This window comes from Vanessa tameamea, chromosome 7 (genome assembly GCF_037043105.1).
Source record: "Vanessa tameamea isolate UH-Manoa-2023 chromosome 7, ilVanTame1 primary haplotype, whole genome shotgun sequence".
NCBI classification, from domain to species: domain Eukaryota; kingdom Metazoa; phylum Arthropoda; class Insecta; order Lepidoptera; family Nymphalidae; genus Vanessa; species Vanessa tameamea.
The window spans coordinates 9,562,288-9,584,366 of NC_087315.1; the positions used below are offsets into that span (position 1 = coordinate 9,562,288).

The window sequence follows — 22,079 nt, forward strand, 5'->3', positions numbered from 1 at the left end:
GTTTTAGTAACGTAATATTAAATCTATTAATTGTTTTCATGCAACAATGATTAAGTAAGCATATAATTTATGTACCTACATAATGTTATGTACAAGTTTTTATTACGAAAGAATAAAAATATCCAAAGTTTAAAGAAGTTTGTATTTTATAAGATTTGTAAAAAAATATATATTCGCCTGCAACGCAAAAAAAACATCGACATCTTACACTTTTTCATATTTGTATTAAAACTAGTTCTCATTGATAAAAACTTGCAAACAATAAAAATATTGCAAAAATAAAATATGCTTATTATTAAGATACACTTTTGTAATTTGTATATAATTATGAATACACACTTGAAATAATGTCTCTTATTTACCTTTAATACTTTTTCAATATACATTTACCTACCTAACTTTTTACCTCTGTATATGTCGTTGGGCAAAGACCTTATCACCTCTTGAGGTTTGGGCATTATTCCACCGCGCTACTCTAATTGGGTTCCTTTCAATAATTTATTTTGGAACTGAGCTCGAGATCAATTATAAAACCGAATTAAGCTCATGATAGGGTGGTATCTGCGTGTTGTTTGCCCAAGTTTAAGCTCAGTCTCAGGATTCACGTGTTCTAATCACTGTAACCAATGGGCCTTCTGTATAGTCTTGTCTGAAACAACTTGTTAATTTTGTTTTAGTTTGCGTCCACAATAAGTACTTCCTGGAATAGGTTTCTCTTTTCAAATCAAATATATTGAAGAGAAATATAGATATTACAAAAAAGTAGGCCTGTAAGTTTTTATTACATATAAATATTATGTATGCAATGTACGTCTCAATATATAGATTTTTGTATTATTAACGTGCTCGAGTATTTTTATTATTTTTAATTTAACTTAACTGAGTTACTAAAAAAAATACTTATAAACTTAGATTAAGGTGTGCTTACTGAGTCTAATGATACCAAAATTGACTTATTTCGTACAGATTTATGGGGGTAAAAACGTTATCTCCCGAAATAATATTTCAAATAGGAAATTAAAGTTTGACTCCAAGACTTACAACTCTATCGCACGATACTGCCAGTCACCTATTATATAAGATATAAAGGTATATAATATACCATGCATATTTTGAGCCAACTTCAATCGAACCGCAACTGGATTGTTGTGTTAGTAGCGGCTAAAACGGCAAGGACAACGTTTCGATTCGATTGCGATAAAATTACAATTTGTTAGTAGAAATGGCGCCCGAATAGCTTTTTGGAAAATAACTATTTGAAACACTACGATTTTTTTTTGGCAAAGGTACGTATAGTCGACTTTTATTATCTATTCTATAAATGTATAAAAAAGTTGATACAGTATTTTTGCTATAAATGAAAATAAAGGCAAGTTTTTCATTGTTTATGAACTGACTGACTGACACGACTAAGCTAGAAATTACATGTTTCAGTTTATGAAAGACTTTAATAATTTATCAACGTAATAAAATATATTTGAACATTATAATTTAATATTTAATTTTATTGTAAATGAGGGCATGGAAAGGATAATGAAGAAATCGCTAAGGTTATAAGGACATAGTATATATGTATACACTACAGAATATATTATATTTGTGTACTGTAAAAACGGTGTCACATAGTAGCATTTTCAACCCCTTTCTTCAGTGGATCAAGTAGCAATGAATGTTTAAAAAAGTGAAAAGAATTTAGATAAATTTAAATTGAGTGATCTTTTAGAAAGAGGAAAGTTGAAACATTATAAAATAAATATACATGTATTTTAAGCATATTTGATGTAGAATTAACCGTTCCCATTAAAACGGAATAAAGTAATGATTTTCGATAGGAAAACTCTTAAATATTCGAATAACTTAATATTGGATAAGAAACTTATTACTACACCTAACTTAAATAATGAAAAATCAAATTGTATAATATAATGTTGTTCCGGGTTGTTCCTAGAGGCCGAGTGGGTCCTGGCCTTGCGGCTAAAATTGGTTAGTGAGCTTTTTTAGTATTTACTCGAACAGTGACCTTGTTCAAATCATTATTGAATACATTTCAAATCTTTAAATGAAACAAAAAAAAAGGCATAAAGTACCACAAAAAATTGCTAAGGAATACCATCAGAATGTAATTAGTTCTTTATATTAAGAGATGAGTGGTTTATACTAAATCTTGTTTTTAATATAGCATATAAAAAACCGTGCCAGTCCGTGTCGAGCTTGCACACTGAAGGTTCCGTACCACAAGATACTATCTCTCTGGTGGTACGGAACCCTGAGAGCAACAATATTTTGTTGTGACAATAAAACGGTTCCTTTTTTCTTTAGAGATATGGAATTCGAATACATTGATAAATAAGGTATATTACCTATTACAAGATTATATCAATGATAAAAGTAGACTTGGTATTTGTTGATTTCCAGGCTGGATATATGTATATAACTTTAATTGTAGTTTGAGAACATGAACTCTGTAATTAAGATGGCGACGAAGAGTAACGACAGAGTTTCTTCCCGGTTCTTCTCGGTGGTATCTACTTTCCGAACACATATGTGATGGCTTTATATTTTATTCAATACTGTAACATAACGATTCAAAAGTCCTTTTATGAACCTACTTGAATAAAGAAGGTTTTGATTTGATTACACCTTATAGGAGTATTAAGAAAAACAAAACGTCTTGTAAAATTTATTGTATTTTTGTTATTTTGAAATCACATGTTGTAACATTCATGTAATTAATTAAAAATATTCACAATATCATTTAAATATTCTATTGTAGGTAAACTAGCTTATACTTAGAAGACATAATGCCAATGATAACTACACGATGGAAATAACTTGCCCTCACTCGGGCGATTGGTCGAGTCATTCTACGGCGGGAATCATTCCCTCTCGGTTTACATACAAATATACAATATTTATATTACAAGTTACAAGAGCTTGTGTATTGTTTCGACATTCTCTAATATAATGGCATTCATATGGATTACTTATAAAGATTGACTCTTATCATTAATGTATAGATCGTAAAATACATCATGCTCTTTGGCTTGCACGACGATTATTATTATACTACGAAATATAATGAAAGATATATATATAAGAGATCAATTTAACTGAACTATACAACAGAGTTTATGAGTGTTATGGTGTGATATGCTAATTGATACACATCGATAAATCATACACTTAATAAAGTACATTTGAGCCAAATAGCGCAACGAGCGCGGAATAAATTAGACAAATGCAAAATTTATAACATTAGTTTGGGAGTTTTTCAGTCTAGTAACATTTGATCATTTGGCAATACTGTTCGAATTTCACATTATCTCTACAAATTAAAAATAATTATATCGTCATAGGAAGACTAATAAATTTAAGCAGTATTTGCGTAACTCTTATAGGATATTTAAACTTAATTTTGTGCTTAAAAGGAAAACACTTATAAAGTTAATTGTTTAATATTATAAACGAAATACTGTTGGAAATCATTTCAAGTGCACGAAGTATAAACGAAAAGCCCACAATTCCATGTAAGAATTGTAATATTTACGTAGTCAAAAATGCTCTAAAGACCTTTTGGAAAAAATATTAAATAAAATTGGAATATAAATTGGTATAATGGCACCTCAACATTCCACTTACGTTATAATATACCTTTAAAATAACATGTTATAAAAATTACAATTATGGAGATTCAGTAAAATTATTTAGCAATCTTACGTATTATCTCTATTCTAACATCGGTACGATTACAGTAAGTATTTGCATGATATTTTTACATTGTAGCCTTTAAATAGTCGTCATTTATATACAAAAATATACATAAATGTCCGGTCGGAGCGGTTCCTTCGAGCGTCATTGGGTGGAACTTCGCGCCCTACTCTATTAATCTCGTATAAAAATAATGGCTAATTTCATAGAACACCTTGCGGTTAGGTTGAGCTCGCGGAACATCGATTGAGCAATTTACGAAAGGGCCTGTCTCACTGCTCCGGCGTGAAATGTTATTGGGTGAAACGAATACGGAAAATATTCGATTCGCACGTCATATTACGTCTACAGTTACATCAGCAGCTATCTCACACCTTCCGACGCACACTTCACACGCTCCGAAACTTCAAATGTACAATCGCAGCATACGCGGGAACTCCGGAGGTAGGACAGGCCCGGTCGGTCGAGCGTCGCGGGCACCTACGGGTCGAGTTCGTCCGCGGGCGGGTGGTACGTGACGGCCAGCGTGTCGGGCGAGTGCAGCGTGATGGTGGTCTGCGAGGCGACGGTGACGGTCCGGTCGGGGCCGGGCGGCGGCCGGCACACGTAGCCCAGCAGCAGCGGCACGCCCAGCGGCACGCCCGGCGCCAGCGTCACCAGCTCCAGCTGCGCACCCGTCGCCGCGCAAGCCTCGTACTGTCAGACTTTCTGCGCAGGCCGCATCTCGTACGACTGTGGGTACGCGTTCGCGTACGGCTCGGCGCGCCGCCCGCTCGGGCCGGCCGGGGCGGATGCTGCGGGAGAATCGGTAGCTTAGAGAGAGTGTACACCGTAGAGTGTATACGAATGGCCTACGAGCGAAGACACCGACCGGGATCCCGCGGCGCGTAGGCGAGCGGCGGCGCGTAGCCCTTGTGCGCGCGCGCGCGGCGGTGGCCGGGCCGCGGCGGCCGCGCCTCCCGCGCCCCGCGCCGCGCCTCGCCCGCCGCGCCGCGCATGCGCCGCAGCGTGTTCATCGGCCGACGCAGCGTCTCCGAGAGCCGTCTGCGGGAGGAGGTTCTTTTTATTATTAGACCTCATGCACGAGCATCTTTTGAACATTATATAAATTCTGTATTGCATTTCATTTTATTGTACTATATGTGATGATTACGAAATATGACTGACCTCGCCGGCGGTCTCTTCGGATTGGAGGATGGCGTGTGAACAGCGCAACATTTAACGAAAGCACCCATGCAGACGATTAGAGCGACTCCACCGAGAAGTACGGCCCACCACTGTTCGGTGACCCACGCTTGTACTGTTTGTAGAGTGGCTCGATTGAGAAGGAGATTCTTGAGCCTAACTAGTGGACCCTCGGCGTCCACGGCACGGCATTTGAGAAATACGTCACAGTATCCCTGAAAAACAAAGAGATTTATAGCTATTCTTTTTTCAATTTTTTTTATTTTTATTTACTGTAATTATCATGGAATAAAGAATATATTCCATATATAATATAATCTAGATCATATATTCTATATTCCATGATAATCATATTGTACTACAAAAGTTTATATCTAGAGATATTATAACAATTAAAATTTTAATGGATAAAAAAGGCACATTTTATTTTCATATTTGTTCAGTCCGTAACCCACTATTTTTTATAAGTGACTTTATGAGTGACCCGAAAGCGTTCCTCATGTTTATGCAGTTACCTGGAAGTTATCGCACGGCGACCCGGGCCTGAGACTGATTCCGCCGGGCGGCAAACCGACGGACTGCGCAAACTCCGCTGTACTTCTACAAGAATCCGGATCGGCTCCGGTTTGACACGCCAACTGACAAAGTGCTCTTCGATCCACGACTGCCGTCACACCGTCACCGATTTTCGTAGGCGAGGACGATAGGAAGCACTCCTTCATGTTCCACGCGAGGCATATCGAGCCACTGCACTCGCCATTGATACACAGCTGTGTGCCTGGAACATTCAATTATCGTAAAATAACTTTTTCATTTGCACACAATTTTTTTTATTATTAAAGTACCAACGGAAGTCTTGAAGCCAATCCTAGTCTGATGAAATTTACAATTTAAGATTTTTTTTTCTGTGTCGGAGATCGTTATCATAAAGACGCGTATCGTAGTGCCACGTAGATTACCATTATTGCACTTGGTGTGGTTGGCCATGGCGCGCGGCTCGGGACACTCGGCCGAGCGGCCGGAACAGAAGGAGGCGTGGCTGCACTCGGTGGCCTCGCGACACGTCTGGTTGTAGGCGGCCGACACGAACTGGCACGTCTGCGCCTGGCAGCACGGGCCCTGGGACGGACTGGAAATCGCCGACCGCGTATCATATTACATGACTATTGTTCGAATTAGGGACTGAAACTCGCAGTTATCGAACGTAGCTATTTACCTGCACTGTGTATTAGCCCTCCTCTTGCAACCCTTCGCCGAGTTGTTTCTCTCGATATCGATGTTACTGAGCTGACGCGGGTAGCAGCATCGGTCATTACACTCGTTATCGTTGTAACCTGAACATGTTCCCACTCTTGTATTGACATATCGACAGGCCAATGGGTGGTGGCGAAAAGGCAATGGATGCAGACACCAGTAATCTAATGTAATTTAATCGTCGTGCTCACCGCAGTCGCATTCCTCCCCGACTTCAACGATCTTGTTCCCGCAGAAGGCGCCGGCGTTCTCTTTGAGACAGTCCCGCTTGCGGCCGTCGCGCACTGCGTCCAGAACTGCGCTGATGTTCCCGACGGAGCACGCAGAGAAACGGCTGTTGTTCGGGCGGTCGCCGGATGTGGCCGACGCGAACATTATGTAGTTCCCCTGTTGCCCGCCCGGACGACAATCCGATGGATAGTCGTGCTGTTACAAATTAAAGTAATACTTAAGGTCTTCACTGTAAGAACAAAATGTGAAGTGTTAAAATTCTTATGTGTCCCAAGTTATATTACACTCCACTAGTTTTCTGACGTAAAATATTTAGCTAATGACATAGTAAAGTAAGTGGATTAGTAGTAGGAAGAGAAAATGGACTGGTGAGGGCAGGTATGAAAGAGATGGACGTCAACGATCAGATGACGAATCACAGGGGAGAATGGAAGGGGAAGTCACGCTGCGCCGACCCCAAATAGTTTGGGACGAGGGCAAGGAAAATAAACTTAGATTTATGTACTTTTTTCCACAACATCCTACTGGTACAACTTATCCAATTTACAAATTCAGAATACTAGACGTATGGAATGTCAACTAACCGGCGATCCGAAGTTGTGCCCGATCTCGTGCGCGAGCGTGAGCTGGCTGACCTTGGGCGGCACGCGGCTGTTGTAGTTGACGAACGTGATGATGCCGGTGTTGAGCGAGCGCTTCGTGCTCTGGTACATGCCGCCCGTCGTCTCCGTGTACGTCTTGTACTTCTCGCAGATGCCGCCCGACGCGCCGCTCGCACTCGCCACCCACGCCAGCCCTGGACACCAGTTCTACTCATTACGGTCCTATAATCGATGGCTTGGATTTCGGGTTAACGCTGTGTGCAAACTGCATGGAAAATTTTTGGAATCATTTTACGGTCAGTCGTATGCCTTACACCAACCTTCCCTAAGAATACTTTAGCCGTTCGTATGGGTATTACGCCACCATACCGATGAAGATTTGTATACATACAGCTATTTCACACGACGCCCTCGAGTTTCCTTCAACATACGACTTTTAGAAACCAAAGTAGCCCACGTTACAGCTTGATTTTAGATTCAAGGTCAAACTTTTTCGACTTAACTATTGTTTCGATATCGAATTACACATACATGGATTAAGCCCTCCTTTAAATAACACAAAAAATATTTTCTAACATTTGCACTAAACTTTCCTTTTAATTTCTGTGATATTTTTAATCCGCGCTCGGTTATGTTTTGAGGATTGCGTTGATCATTCCTACTATTCAACACATTACACTAGATCATATAATCACCATTTCACACCGAGAAAACAACGCCAGCGGGTCGATATTGTCTTAACAGATAGATAACCGTTCTATCTCTAATGACAATCGAATACTAATTGGCTCATCCCGGTAACAATTGTTTACACGAGAATGATGTTGTCGTGGCCCAATTATATTATCTTATGTAAACCTATTGTGAACAAAAGACGGCAACTTATTTGTTAGTCAGCTATTCAAATATGATGGCCTGTTTACTTCCACATCACTAACGCTTTACTGGCGTGGATCACTCAAAAATAGAAAAAATAATCAGTTCCGATGATAAAATTATGATTATGATATATTTAAATATATATTATAATATTATAAAATATCAAACCAATTTATCTATACATTCACATACAGCGTTAATAAAGCCTAAGGTACCTAGTTAGCCTGGGTTTTACGTCTTTTTATTCATAGATTTTTTTCATATTTACCTCTGAAATCAGTGGTCTAAATTGCAATGTATAAATGGCAATTAAATATACTCTATGATTATAAACATACATAATATTAAATAGCAACCGTAATATTAAATATGAGCATACAAAGTATATCTGGAGTGCAAAGTGTTGTTAACGGGTTAAAATAATCTTTAAAGAAAAATTAACCGCTTTTTTGGAAATATATGTAAAAAATGACTGTAATACCGATTTCTTATTAATAAGATTAGTGAAACAAACGTACCCAATGTGCCCCCGGTGAAATCTCTGTACGTAAAGACGTACGCCAGGCAGAAGTCTTCGTGGTTCCCGAGCGAGTGCAGGTTCAAGAAGTTAGATACGTCGATGTTCTCCAAACAGAATTGGTTCGTTTCGCTCGCGAACGGGTGCGTGTTGCAGGAAGAATCGTCATCGATCTAAAATACATTTTTTTAATTAAATATTATATATATATATATATCTATAACTGCACTTCTAAACTAGAGACCCTCTTTTGACTTGTATGCCGTGACGGCAAACGATACCTGCTTGTGAGTTTGCGTGGCAGATATACTATATGGGTTCGGGAGTTGGTGGTACCTGCCCGTCTGGATAGGTACCACCCACTCACCAGATATTTTACCGCTAAGCAACAGTACTCGATATTGTTGTGTTCCGGTTTGAAGGGTGAGTGAGCCAGAGTAACTACAGGAACAAGGGACATAACATCTTAATTCACAAGGTTGGTGGCGCATTGGCGATGTAAGGAATGGTTAATATTTCATACAGCGCCATTGTCCATGGACGGTGGTGACCACTTACCATCAGGTGGCCCATACGCTCGTCCGCTAAACTATGCCATAAAAAAAACTATATATGCACGTCGTTTCTAATTATTGTTATAATAAAAAGAAAATGTAATTATTTTAATAACAAAACTCTGTATTGCTTTATTTTTCTCTTTCGTGTAACTTTAATATGAATAACAATTTCAGACGTTCAATGGCGCCTGCATTTTATTTTGTGATTATAAATATTCATAATTTTGAAACGAGAGATGAAGATTATTATCAATTTGAGTAAATAGAATTTAAAAAAATACAAGATTAACAATCACAACTTGAAACTTAATCTAACATATCAACAAGACATATCTGTGTCTGACTAGATCAGACACATTTCATTCGTCTAGACGAATTTCGGATATCAAATTAATATATTTGTATAATCTATAAAATTGTTAGTTTCATATTGTCAAATAAATAGTTGCGCTTCGCAGTTTCATCCGCTTTATATTTAGACTTGACAAACGTGAATTTCTTGTTTTTCTACTATTCCATAAAATACAAATAATTTAATATAATTAATTAAAATGAGTATACTAAAAAGAACTAGATCCCACATATAGCAGTCTTAACAAGGTCAGGGCACATTAAACGGGAGTTATTTACATTCCACCAGACAGAGACATACCTTTATCCTTTGAACCTCAAACTGTATATTGCGGTGTTCCTTACGCCCGTCAAACTTAGTATCTCTGTATATGTAGTTAACTGCGGTCACGTGGTGTGATATCAGGGACAGGATCTCTTCCCTCGTCTTCATATCGACTTCGCTCTTCTTGTTCGGATCTCGGTGCTGCAACGCACGTATAATACTGGCTGATTAATATTTATAGTAAATGTAATTACGTACGTCTAATTTCAAAGAAAATTGCCTGTTCGAATTTGAAATTGAATTTATATAGCATCGCCACGTCTGATTATAGTCTGTTAGATATAACTTCTTATATACAACCACAAAAGGACAAAAGACGAATAAACATCATTTGACTTCGAATTGAAGCGATATTAGAAAGAAAGAAAAGTTTATTTAGGACACGGCACAGATGAAAAAAGTATAAACAAACTTAAAAATAAACTAAATACTTAATCTTAAAAAAAAAAATAACCGAAACAATCATGAAAAGAATAATTAAAAAAAAAGAGATTTAATAAGCAATGACAGAAAATAGCTTCAAGTTGGGTTCCAAAACCCAACGCTGATTTTCATTATTAGTCGAGAGCTTGAACAATCTAACGTATTCATTATGGTTTTGCGAAAAAAATACGTTTTTAACTTCGACGAAATTGTTATCGGAACATTGTAAGAAAATTAAATTAGATAACGATATAAGAAGTTTAGTGGAATAGTGTTGGATAATATGTCTTATATTAGTCAAGAACTGTTAGTAGTGTACAGTATAGCAAGCTATTAGAAAATCGCGTATCAATACCTAACTAAGGTCATTACCGTCTTTACCATAACATGACATAACATGGGCACGTGCCCATTTTGAGGGGCACAAAGAATAAAACAATTTCTCGCACACGTTGAATTAAGAATTAACTAAACTTAATGTCTGGCTATAAGCAAATTATTTGTACACGGTTGACGATTTTTTAAAATTAAAAATAAAATGTTTTTGTTAAATATTTTGCCAGATATTTAATTTTAGTAGATATCTAACAAAGGGGTCCTAAATTTATGTGTGCCCAAGGGCCCCAGAATAGCTTGAGATGGCTCTGTGTGAGGTTTATATATCTTTAATCCTTCTTCGATTGGAGTGTGATTAACTGTAGGCGGTTGTCTTATGGATCTATGAATGATCCTGCTCTGAATATAAGTAATTAAATACAATAGTAGTGTAGTTTCGTTTAAAGATTCTATTTTATTGATTTTAATACCCGCGCTTGTATAACACGTACATATAAATCAGTAATATTTTTTTAGCTCTAATTGTCTATGCGCTGCCATTTGTTAATCACGGGCATAGCGTATTGATTATGCCTGTAATTACTAGGTATATACCAAGCGCAGATACGTAAAATTAGCTCGGTGAGTACTGAATAATTAAACATATTAAATAAAAGAAGCCACTGAGTTTTCTTCGCCGTTTTTTCTCAAGTTTGAGTTGTTAACTTCCGAGCTGGTAGTAAAATTTTAATAGTCAATAAGCAAATATAATGTTTCAATAGTACACTATATGTAATCAAAAGGTTCTAAAAATCCAAACATGGAACTGAATCTACAGACTAACAGATAATATTTTATCAAGAGAATTTCGAAATTATTGTAATCGTGTTAGCGACTTTGTACACCGGTCCATTTTTCGTACCGTTACACCGTTATACAATGAACTCAGCTCCAAGTTAGCTGCAATGAGTATCTACGAGTTAGCCACTTACATCCGGGAAGCCCTCTCTGACGTGTCGCCATATCAGCGGGTCGGTCTGTATGTACAAGGAGCACATGTTGCGTATCTTCTCGTCGGGGGCCGCACGCCGAGCACGCGTGTGCTCACCGGAATTGGCGGCTCGCGAATATTTGTTATGGTGGAGGAAATCCCAGTGTCTAAAATTAACCAAAATAAAACATAATGTTTATTTTTTGTATAGTCTTGTGCTGGTAGAGCATTATCTTCTAGAATTATACATTCAATATGTTTTATTTAGATTTATAGGGCAATGAATATAATATCTACGAATATTACTGCAATACTTGCTTAAAATGTCGGTTGACACTGACAACTATATTGTTATCGTGGAACCTGAAAGTAATAAGTGCAAAAACCATGTCTCTCCATATGCGACATCAAAGCGAATATATTCGCAGAGTCGGTAGATAATTTTTTCTATATAGCACGTTATACATACCTCGACGAATCGTCCCTGAGGCTGTTTGGATGAGGAGGATTTGGTGCGGACGAGTGATGAGTGTGTGTAGGGGTGACAGAGACTGGAGGTTCGTCGTCTACTCCGGAGTTTTGTATGCGCTCCATCCATTGCACCACTTCGTCTGTCACGCCGCATCCGCCGACATGACCTGAGGAGCAGAATATATAGTCATTACACCTTTATGTAGTTTGAGAGTATACGAATCAGATATGTTTATATAAATTATATTAATCATGACCATTAAGATAGTATTCGAGGTTCAGTTATCGAAGCGATTTATTTTCAAAATGTTGCCATTCTGCATGTGCCAACTTTATCTGAAGGTACTTTGTTAAACTACTATTCCGTCTAGACGGCATGAGCATCTCAGGCACATACAGTAATTCCGTAGATATATACTTATAAAATCGTTTGTCCTGGCTGACTATTATCAACGCATCGCCAAAACTACTGATTGTAGAAAGCTGAAGTTTAGAACATGGGTTTCCTTTATAAAGAAAGCGTGCGCTACGACAGAATTTTTACAAATTTATTAAAAAATACTTTAAGGAAGGGTAGGGATTATTCTTTATTAACGTTTTAATATACATAATATAATATTTTTTCTACCAAAAAAAACTGGCATGAAACTCAGTAGTTACTCTTTTTCATCAATCATATATGCCTATAATCATATATGTAATAAAAATGACATATATAATAATTCAAATTCTTAACAAAGTTCTTAACAATGTTGAACAGGCTTTATAAACGAAGATTATACTTCGTTTGAAACAAAGACAGCACGCAGAATGACTAATAAAATAATAAATAAATGGAAACTCTTGTTTTGACGTCCTCATTCGTATAAGATATGAAATATATGCGAACTCGGATTCCCGTAACAAAATCAATACATTCGTATTTCGAGGCAATCGATCTGGCAGGTTGTAATATCTCGAGTAATGCAAGGGAATGTTTTAAATTATTCATGACAAAATCCAAGTTTGCGGTTCGAGTTAGCGCGACGTGAAAATAAAATAAAAACGAAGCGTCCGCCAGCCGTCGCGACGGTATCGCCCGTGGGCTGTGAATGGAGACGCATTTGAATCATTTTCTTATACAAGCACATTGGAGTTTCATAAACTTTTCATTGTTTCGATTTCAATTTTGCACGATGCGAATGTAACAATGCATTGTTTTAATAGCCCTATTTTATGATACAAATTACAACAGCTAGTACCACACAGATTAAATATATACGAATTGAAACATATATATTTACTTGGTGGTAGGCCTTTGAGCTAGCCCATCTGCAATCACTTGCCCATCAAACGGCAATACTTAGAATTGTAGTGTTCCGGTTTGAAGCGTGAGTAAGCCAGTGTAGTGTACAAAATAAGCACAGGCGACATTTTGGTTGCGCATTGACGATATCAGGGTGGGTAAATATTCGTGCAGTGCAAATGTACTTTGAGTATTAATTACGACTCAGCATCATATGGCGAATGTGCCAAACATCAAAAATTCTTTTTAAAAAAGGTAGAATAAAAAAAAAATGTATAATTTTCCCATCAAGTGGTTACGAAGCAAATTATAAAGATAGAACGGTATATTTATAGTCTAGTTTCCTGTTGTGATTAATGAGTCATCTAATAAGGAACACTTCGTTTGAACGCAGCCGGAAGTCTAGCTCGAATGAACTTAACATAAATCAACTTATCGATAATGTGTGTCTTTACTCAGATTACGTGTTTTAGCGCTTGAGGTTAAGGAATAGGTTGTGTTATTTTGATTTATACTAATATTAATACTTTAATTTAAACCCAACGATGCTCATAAATTCACTTGACTTTACGGTGTATTGTCCAATATTTTAATAATAAAACGCCTAACAAGTTATCTTATTCGGATAACAACACTGATTATTAATTATATTATTAGAGAAACCGTACAAAACGCTTCTATATATAATTATATCGAAGAAATATTGTTCAAAGTTTACATTATCTAATTAGATTTTAATACACTAATTTGATTTAGCGCACAGACGTGTATTATACGATACGTACTCTAAAGCTACACTGAATTATTGAATTCAATTCATTAAAACTGCTACTCACTCGAGCAAAGGCACTCGGGTACACTAAGGTTTTGTTTTGAGAGATAGCAAACGCGTTATTACATTAAAAGCGTGCAGAGGTCAAATTGAATGAAAGCTATGTGGGAGGAAGACAGATAAATAATCTCGAATGTTGTAAAGCCGTGTACGAGTTAATAGGTTATGGCAATTAAATGCCCCAATTAGGCTCATACGTAACTGATACTCGAATAACAAATTATTAATGAATTACAAATTTAATAAATTGAATATTACACAAAGAAAATTATTTTCAAAACATTTGTCTCACTGTGCATTGATCTTTGATATAGATGACTATGTTTTTATTGAAAATTAGCTGAACCTGCGGCTTTACCCGCGAAATTTATAAAACACAAACTACCAACGCTGTTTTACCTTAAGAGTAGAGTACACCCTACAAGGAACATACCTGCCATATTTCAAGTTTGTATGAGTTATAGTTTCTGAAATTTCGTGATACATCAGTGAGAGGTATTTCGCTTTTATATACCTATTTAGAAGATTATTTTATGTGAACATGGAATAATACCCAAGTATTGTTATTCGCTCCAGTTATTATTTACATTTTTTACTATAATAACCTAATCGATACTCGAACAATATGTATAAAGATTTCTTTAAATAATTTTTAAAACGTAGAAAAATTCGAGTTAATTTTTCAAACATCGTAATTGCTACTTGATTACGTACAATTCATTTTTAAATAGTAATAGATTGTTTCTGTGATCGCGCAATGCGAAAAATATTTAAGAGAGCGTACGAACAGCAAATAAAAGCAAGCGCCTATGGCCATGGCCGATGTAAATGAGGGAAGTTGAACAGAGTTCTGTCGAGGCCCGTTCGCAAATACTAAACATGTGCGCTACCAACTTTTTGACGGGCGAACAAACAGAACCCGCGGGGAAACTAGTCTAAATGTAACCTCATTACAATTGTTTAAAAACATCGATTAGTCAGAAATTGTTTTCACAAAGCTGAATTAAACAATAACTGAGCATGTGGCCATCAGAAGCTTCAATCATATCTCTAAAAATAAAAAATATTTATTGCAAAAAGACAAAAATGTCAGGTATATGTCAAGTACGATGAACGAATGAATGAATGTAAATTATAAAATTATTCTATTTATTAATATTAATACGAATTATTCATAGCACAATCATAAATACATTTCTATTGAAAAGACTCAAGAATTTTATTAAGTCTGATCAGAGTGTATTCTCGTTTTTTAATCTAGACACGAGGTGATAGTATAATTGAGCCACCCGAGCTCGACGTTGGAGGGGCGGGCGCTGAACGTAGTTCTATTGTAAATTAAAAATCGCATGAGAACACTAATGATGCCCTCATAACGTAAATATGGTATTTGAATGGGCTAGGCAGGCTGGCAGGATGGCTAGGCATTAACGCGGTGAGATGTATGCCCGCAGCCAGTAATTTCCGTTATCTGGCGGCCGCGTATAGAAGCTTCGTTAAAATGCAGCGTGCCGGATGCGAAGCGCCAATGTGAGCTAACACGACATATAGCTTTAAAAAATACCACGTCTATTCAGCGGTTTTTAATTTTAAATCTCCCTTGCGCTAGCTTTGTTTTTTTTTTTCGTTCTGCTGCTGCACTGTTATGATAGCTGACTATGGTTAGGTATATGTACCTAATGCCTATTAAAAATACCAAGTCGGTTACTGTTGATAGTACAAAAGCAGGCAAGTAGCTTGATGGCAATTATGCATTCTTGTACATTCACAGATGGATCCGATACTGGCCTATTACCGAAGAATACATAAAAGATATGATGATAAAAATAAATTCAGATTGCCCAGTGGCTAGAACAAGCAGATGTTTATCGATTACGGAGTTCGAATCCAGACAAAGACAATTGAGTTATCATTTCTGTTTATACTTTTGTCTCAAGCTCTGCAGTGAAGGAAACATGCGTGTGTGCGCCTAAATTATAAATGTTTTTGCAACAGCATGTTTGTAATAAAAATATAATCTATTTACAAAGATATTTTACGTCCATATACGAATATGTTTATACATATTAAAATAATAAAAAAAAATATAATAAAAAAACAAAAACAGATTTTTTAATTCAAAGCTACCAAAAATATAAACAAAAATCTGACAGCATCTGTAAAATATGAAACGTTATTGATTTTGTATTAAGAGCTCTTTTGTTTTATTTATATTTATTCCATCTCACTCTCACATTTCATTTTCACCATTTAAGGATTCGTCCAGCTGTTTCCGCCATAGATTTAAAGCGACACAATTAATTAAATTGATTGAGGACGGACTTTAATCAGCTTAATTATGGCTACAGACGCTTGTGTTGAATCGAGTTTGGTCATCTGTTACTTGTGTAGTAATTCTGCAATAGAACGAAAATAAAATGGAGTAAATTATGATTCAAACAAATATTTATATTACAATCAGAATGTAGGTATATATTTTCTAAGTAAGAACAATACTGTGGCGGCCGATGAATGATAAAACAAAAAAAAATGTTACCTGATGTCCTATCATCCCCTTGATAAAATTTATAAATGTAATGCTAATAAAGCAAGGTTGAAAGCATTAAAAATCTGTTCTTTTTAATCCACTACTGGACGACAGGTGGTAAGTTACCTTCGTCCATACGACTTTAGCACTGCAAGAAGAATAACTATTTAAGACACCGTCAATGTACCGCAACCACGGAATCTAGGTTCTAACATCCTTATGATTATTATTGGCATTACAACACAGAACACAGGTATACATACAAAGTATTACTCTATCGTTAAACAATTTGTAAGCAGGAGGTAGACTAACTAAACACACGGTAAATATAGATAATAAAAATTAATAACATTATATTTACAAAATATAAATGCAAAGATAGAATTCTTGTACATAAATTAACATACAGTAATTTTGTGCCTTGAATAAATTATTTTTTATTACTATTTCCGCTTAGAACTTAGGAAACACTCAGTGGGAAAACCATACCATAAGGGCCTACAATAACAACGATAACAAATTAAATTCTAAGGAAGTTTTTTGGATCGTGTGAAAAACTTTATGTAGTAACTAATATTATTCTGATCTATACTACTATTAAAAATGGGAAAGTAACTCTGTCTGTCTGTTGCTCTTTCACGGCCAAACCATCATTTACCTATTACCTGACGACCAACCCCTAAAACAAGAGCGAAACCGCGGGCGACAACCAGTTGTAAATAAATCAGATAAGTCAAGGTGAAAATATTAAGATAAATCAAGATCTTTGGCAAATTTTCTACTTTTTTTTTAAAAACAATTTCTAATGATTACTTAGTGATTCTTTGAAAGTAAGTGTTCTTAAGTTGAAGCCTTTCGAGGTTTATTTTATCAAGTTTATTTTTGGGTCTGTTCATAATCATAAAAACAAATTAAAAGTAATCATAAAAACTTTTTTTGAAAACAAGTTTTTATTTAAATTCGCTAATAAAAAAATAAAATAACTTTTACACGTTAACTTATAAGATCATTTTGGATTTGACACTTGACACAATTTATATGACATAAAAGCTTGTCGAGATATTTAAGTATTCTTGTTTATTTAGTTAGAAAATTTGAAAAATAAAATGACATGAATAACGTCAAATTATTTAATTTACCTGTTTATCTCTTAAAATTCCTTTGCTCTTTCTAGCATAAGTATTTTGACATTCGAAAGAAAATGACCTACCATTGATGTCCGATACACAACGTTAGGTATACTACCTACGTGACATTGGCGAAATAATCTGTGCCTTGTCGGCCAAATTAAAAGACATTAAACCAAGTATTGAAACGTATACCCAAGAGTTTATTATTGGAAATAAAATAAAAAAATACTTTTCTATACTGTTGATACCAAACTATTCACTTAGTTTGTGAAAATAAATATTTAGTTTCATAGCTGTGATTTTTAAATAAATTTATATTAAAAATTGTCGTCAATAACGGAAATGAATATAGAAATGACTAATGTTTTAGGCGTTAAGTCAAATTTAAATTTATATACCTATATAAAACCACAGTACAAGGCTTAAATGATAAACGAGGACACGCAATACGTGCAATTAATATAAACATTAAAACATAATAATAAATATAATGTCTTAAAACTTTTTACGTACTTCTTAAGAATCTTTGTGTGTTCATATTATTTTATTTACCTTAAAAAAGTTTATATTATTATATTATATTCTATGTAATTATAGGTAAATTAAATTATTTAAATAGTTATTGTTCTGTTACGATATTTTCTTCTCGTGAATTTCACCACTTACATAATATGCACATTTGATATGAATTGGTAAAACAATGTCCGAATTAGGTCAATATTAAAAGTATTACAAGCGACAACAACTAATGTATTCTATATATAAATAATCTATAATAATGTCAACTGTGTAGATAATGTCAGGCGAAAACTATTTTTTTTTAGTTAAATGTGCTTTGATGCTATGGTGACTCAAAATATGAAGAATCTTGGAAGATGTAAGACTTTTAGGAGATAGCTAACGAATGCATCTTCAAATTAAACAAAAACATACAAAGAAACTAAAGAACTGAGCATGGAAGCTATTAGTATTTAGGGTAATAAAACTGCTCCTCTCGTATTAAATGTTAGAGATTTATACTGTTAGAGCACAGCGACAATATTTAGTTTTCCGTACTATTTTTATAGAAGGATTCTTGTCAAACAATTTAACAAGGCGATTTAACTTTCCTTTACGTCTGAAATTCTTACGTATGCACCATTTTTCAAAGCATTACTTGCGGCTTGAGACTTGTTATCCTGAAATACATATTCGTAGTATACTCTCAGGGAATAAAATATTCAGGTAATTTATTTGTAATGTGGTTGAGGTTACGTCGTTCTATCGCGAATGAAATATACAAGATTTAGACTCGTTTATTGTATTTGTTCAGAACCGAGGAGGCCAGTGTTAAGAATACCTTAATATTAATCGAATATTGTCGGTTGAAACTCAGGCGAGCACCACTGAATTTTCATGTGATTAATTTGTGTTAATAATTCATCTCGTGCTCGACGGTGATGTAAAACATCGTGAGGAAACCTGCATGTGTTGCATGAAATACCGCTACGCGTGTTTCCAGTATCCACTTATCCGCATTGAAGCATGTTGGAATTAGCGAACATAATCTTTGTTTTGAGGACATTTAACATAAAATCGGATAAAATCAAATGTACAAATTCGTATATGTATTTAATTATTAATAAGTACAAGGAGAGTCTAACTTAAATAAGGGTATAATTTTAAAACGTTGTAAGCATTAACACCTAACAGTGAATATTTAAATACGTGTACAATATACACGTTTAATTATTTATTTACAGAGCCGTAAGTATATGTAGCTAATACGTTTTTGTGTAAACATGTTTATTAAAAAAGATTTTAGTATTAGAAGTGTTTAGTTTAAATCAAGAGTTATGTTTATCAAGCACACTATATTTTAATCAAAGAATGTGTTAAGAATTGCCACACAGGAATATTTGATTAATAATGGATTCAATTTTGTCTATTTGAAGAATTAATTGAAAAGATTATCTATGAATTTATTTTAGCATAGCGTCTTGTTGAAACTCAACCAGTTAAAGTAGTAGAATTATATTAAGTTAATAGAATTCTACACACGATAATACATTTTGAACGATTCAAGTTTAATTTCCCACTTATATACAGTACCCGTGTTTTCTCTTAATTGATACATAGATGATATAAATAAAATCGTTGTACGTCCACCTACTTGTATTTTCGTATGCACGATGGTTTCATGTTTACATTCACTTTGTAAGAATATAAATTGCTCTGCTGAATGAACCTAGTATCCTGTCGAGTTAGTCTTTCATATTCAAATTGAAGCTCAATAGAGAACGTATAAAAAGGGGACACCCCAATACAAACGTCAAATAAGCCGTAATGAAAACAAATGCATTTAAACACGACCCATCCTGTTTGCTCAATAACTATCTACGTATTTACGTAAACGATCTTTTCAGATCAAATTAAATGTTTACGCATGAATAGATTCTATAGCTATTCAATTTTTTTTAATTAGTATTAGTGATCTATTTTAGTCATTGTCGCTGTTTAGGGTTCCATACCTATAAAGCAGTAACGGAACCCTTATTCCCCACTTCGTTGTTCGTCTGTTTGTCTGTCCGCCAAGAACCCTTTTCTCAGGAACTTGAAGCTTAGAAAAAAACAAAGCTACGCAACAAAAAGATATAGTCGTTTATATTGCATTTCCAATACTTTCGCAAAAGGGATCTAAACCTACTTCTTAGTCATCAGTATCTGTTGGTATATTTGTCTGGTAGTACGGAACTCTCAGTGCACGAGTCCGACTCGCACTTGCCCGGTTTTTTTCAATAGCAATGAATAAGCATTTTTTGCGTTACCAAGATTTGTATGCTAAGTTGACAAAAATGCAAACCCTGTCGACGCGACGGCAAGCAATGTTGTTGACGTGAAATTACCATTTCAGCCTACGGACCGATGAATATGTATTACGTAACACGGAATCGGACCGGTTTGATGACAATAACGTAAACTGAATCGAAATACATTTGAACGTTCCAATCCGAGGAATGCGAGCGAATGGCGAATGGCGAATGTCAATTGTTCTTGGAGCATGGCTGTACGAAATACTGGCAAACAAAGTTATCTTAAAGCAACCGTAGGTAAGACTCGAGAATCGATTTCAGAATAAAGAAAACAATTTTCTCTTACGCCAAATATTATTATTATACACTTTGTTTTTACGTCACAGACGCAGCTTCCTGTTTTATTAATCTATCTATTGTAAAGTATCAGTAAATTAAGGTGAAAAATCATTTTAAGATCAGTTCGGATTATCATAGACAAGGTAGAAATTAATTTATGCAGAACTGTGTCAAGGCCGCTTCGAGTTTAAAATGATTCTACTGTAATTCTTATTTTATGAAGATTTTTTGTCTAAATGCTTAAAATTGTAGTTTTCGTTGTATTACATAAAAAATATACCAATCAACTTTAAATTTTAAGGTGTGAAAATGCTTATATATAGCAATAATAATTTATTAATTGTTTTACAAAGAAAGATAATTCGATAAGTAATATTTTGTAAGTTTGTAAAAATTTAAATAGAAGAAACACGTAATTTTTTTTTATCTGTGTAATACTAAATTGGAGCAACATGCTGAATTAAGCTCTGAAACGTTTTCCCTAACAACACTTAGCACGATTAAAATAACTGAATATCAGTTGGCAACAATTATCCACGAAGGCCGATATCAATACAGATTGTACATTAAATTATTAGTTCAACAGCTTTGTAATCAATTATAACGAATTTTCCGATGCAAGCAATGTAGTAATCAGACGATCAGCGCACGGACGCGACGCAAATGAGATTAAAGTTTGTTAAGCGACCTTGCGTTGCAATTCATTTGCTGCGCGACACACTGCGGTGAAACTTGCACGAGGCTGGCGCTGGGAGCCATCCACGAACTGCACTTCATAATTTCCACGCTACGTAATTTAATATCTAAACATGTTCAAAACTACTCATATTCATTCGGTTACGCTTTTTAATACTGTCATTGACATACTTTGGGCTTTTCAGTCGAGTAAAAAGTATTATCTAGTAAATCATTGCATACCATATTTTTTTCCATTATTATAATAATTTTTATTCGAACTTTAAACGCGATTGTCTTATGAAAAAAATACAATTAGATGTAATTAGTAGTATTCACGATTCAGACCCAAATTTAAGATAAAGAATAATATATAATACAATTATTGTGTCTTATTTCATTTAATACAAATTCAATTGTTTTCTGAACTTAAATACCATAAATGTAATAGCCAGTAATATTATTGTAGTATAATTTAGCAAGTAAACTGACTTACCTCGTTCTGGTCTAGGTTTAAATTATTGGCTTGCGAAATCCGACCATGACAAATAAACATTAAGATGAAGTAAATAAATTGATTGGAGACGGATTTTACATTTTTTATTGTTGTAATGTGTAGCTTGTTTATATAAATACCACAAATATATAAAACGTATTATTATACTATATTTATTTAATTTGATTAAAAAA

General features: G+C 35.0%; 1 protein-coding gene across 1 annotated transcript in view; it reads right to left on the reverse strand.

The window, feature by feature from the left end:
- Positions 1-2,669: 2,669 nt before the first annotated feature.
- The window catches only part of Kuz (kuzbanian), a 56,459-nt gene continuing 37,049 nt past the window's right edge, over positions 2,670-22,079 (reverse strand). Inside the window, exons 5-16 of the mRNA XM_064215454.1 lie at positions 11,808-11,976; positions 11,340-11,505; positions 9,586-9,750; positions 8,378-8,549; positions 6,963-7,174; positions 6,339-6,573; positions 6,110-6,227; positions 5,853-6,022; positions 5,409-5,671; positions 4,876-5,108; positions 4,580-4,752; positions 2,670-4,502 (exon numbers count right to left, since the gene is read on the reverse strand). Coding sequence (XP_064071524.1) covers positions 4,408-4,502; positions 4,580-4,752; positions 4,876-5,108; positions 5,409-5,671; positions 5,853-6,022; positions 6,110-6,227; positions 6,339-6,573; positions 6,963-7,174; positions 8,378-8,549; positions 9,586-9,750; positions 11,340-11,505; positions 11,808-11,976 — 2,171 coding nt within the window. The 3' untranslated portion in view covers positions 2,670-4,407. The remainder of the gene's footprint in view (positions 4,503-4,579; positions 4,753-4,875; positions 5,109-5,408; positions 5,672-5,852; positions 6,023-6,109; positions 6,228-6,338; positions 6,574-6,962; positions 7,175-8,377; positions 8,550-9,585; positions 9,751-11,339; positions 11,506-11,807; positions 11,977-22,079) is intronic.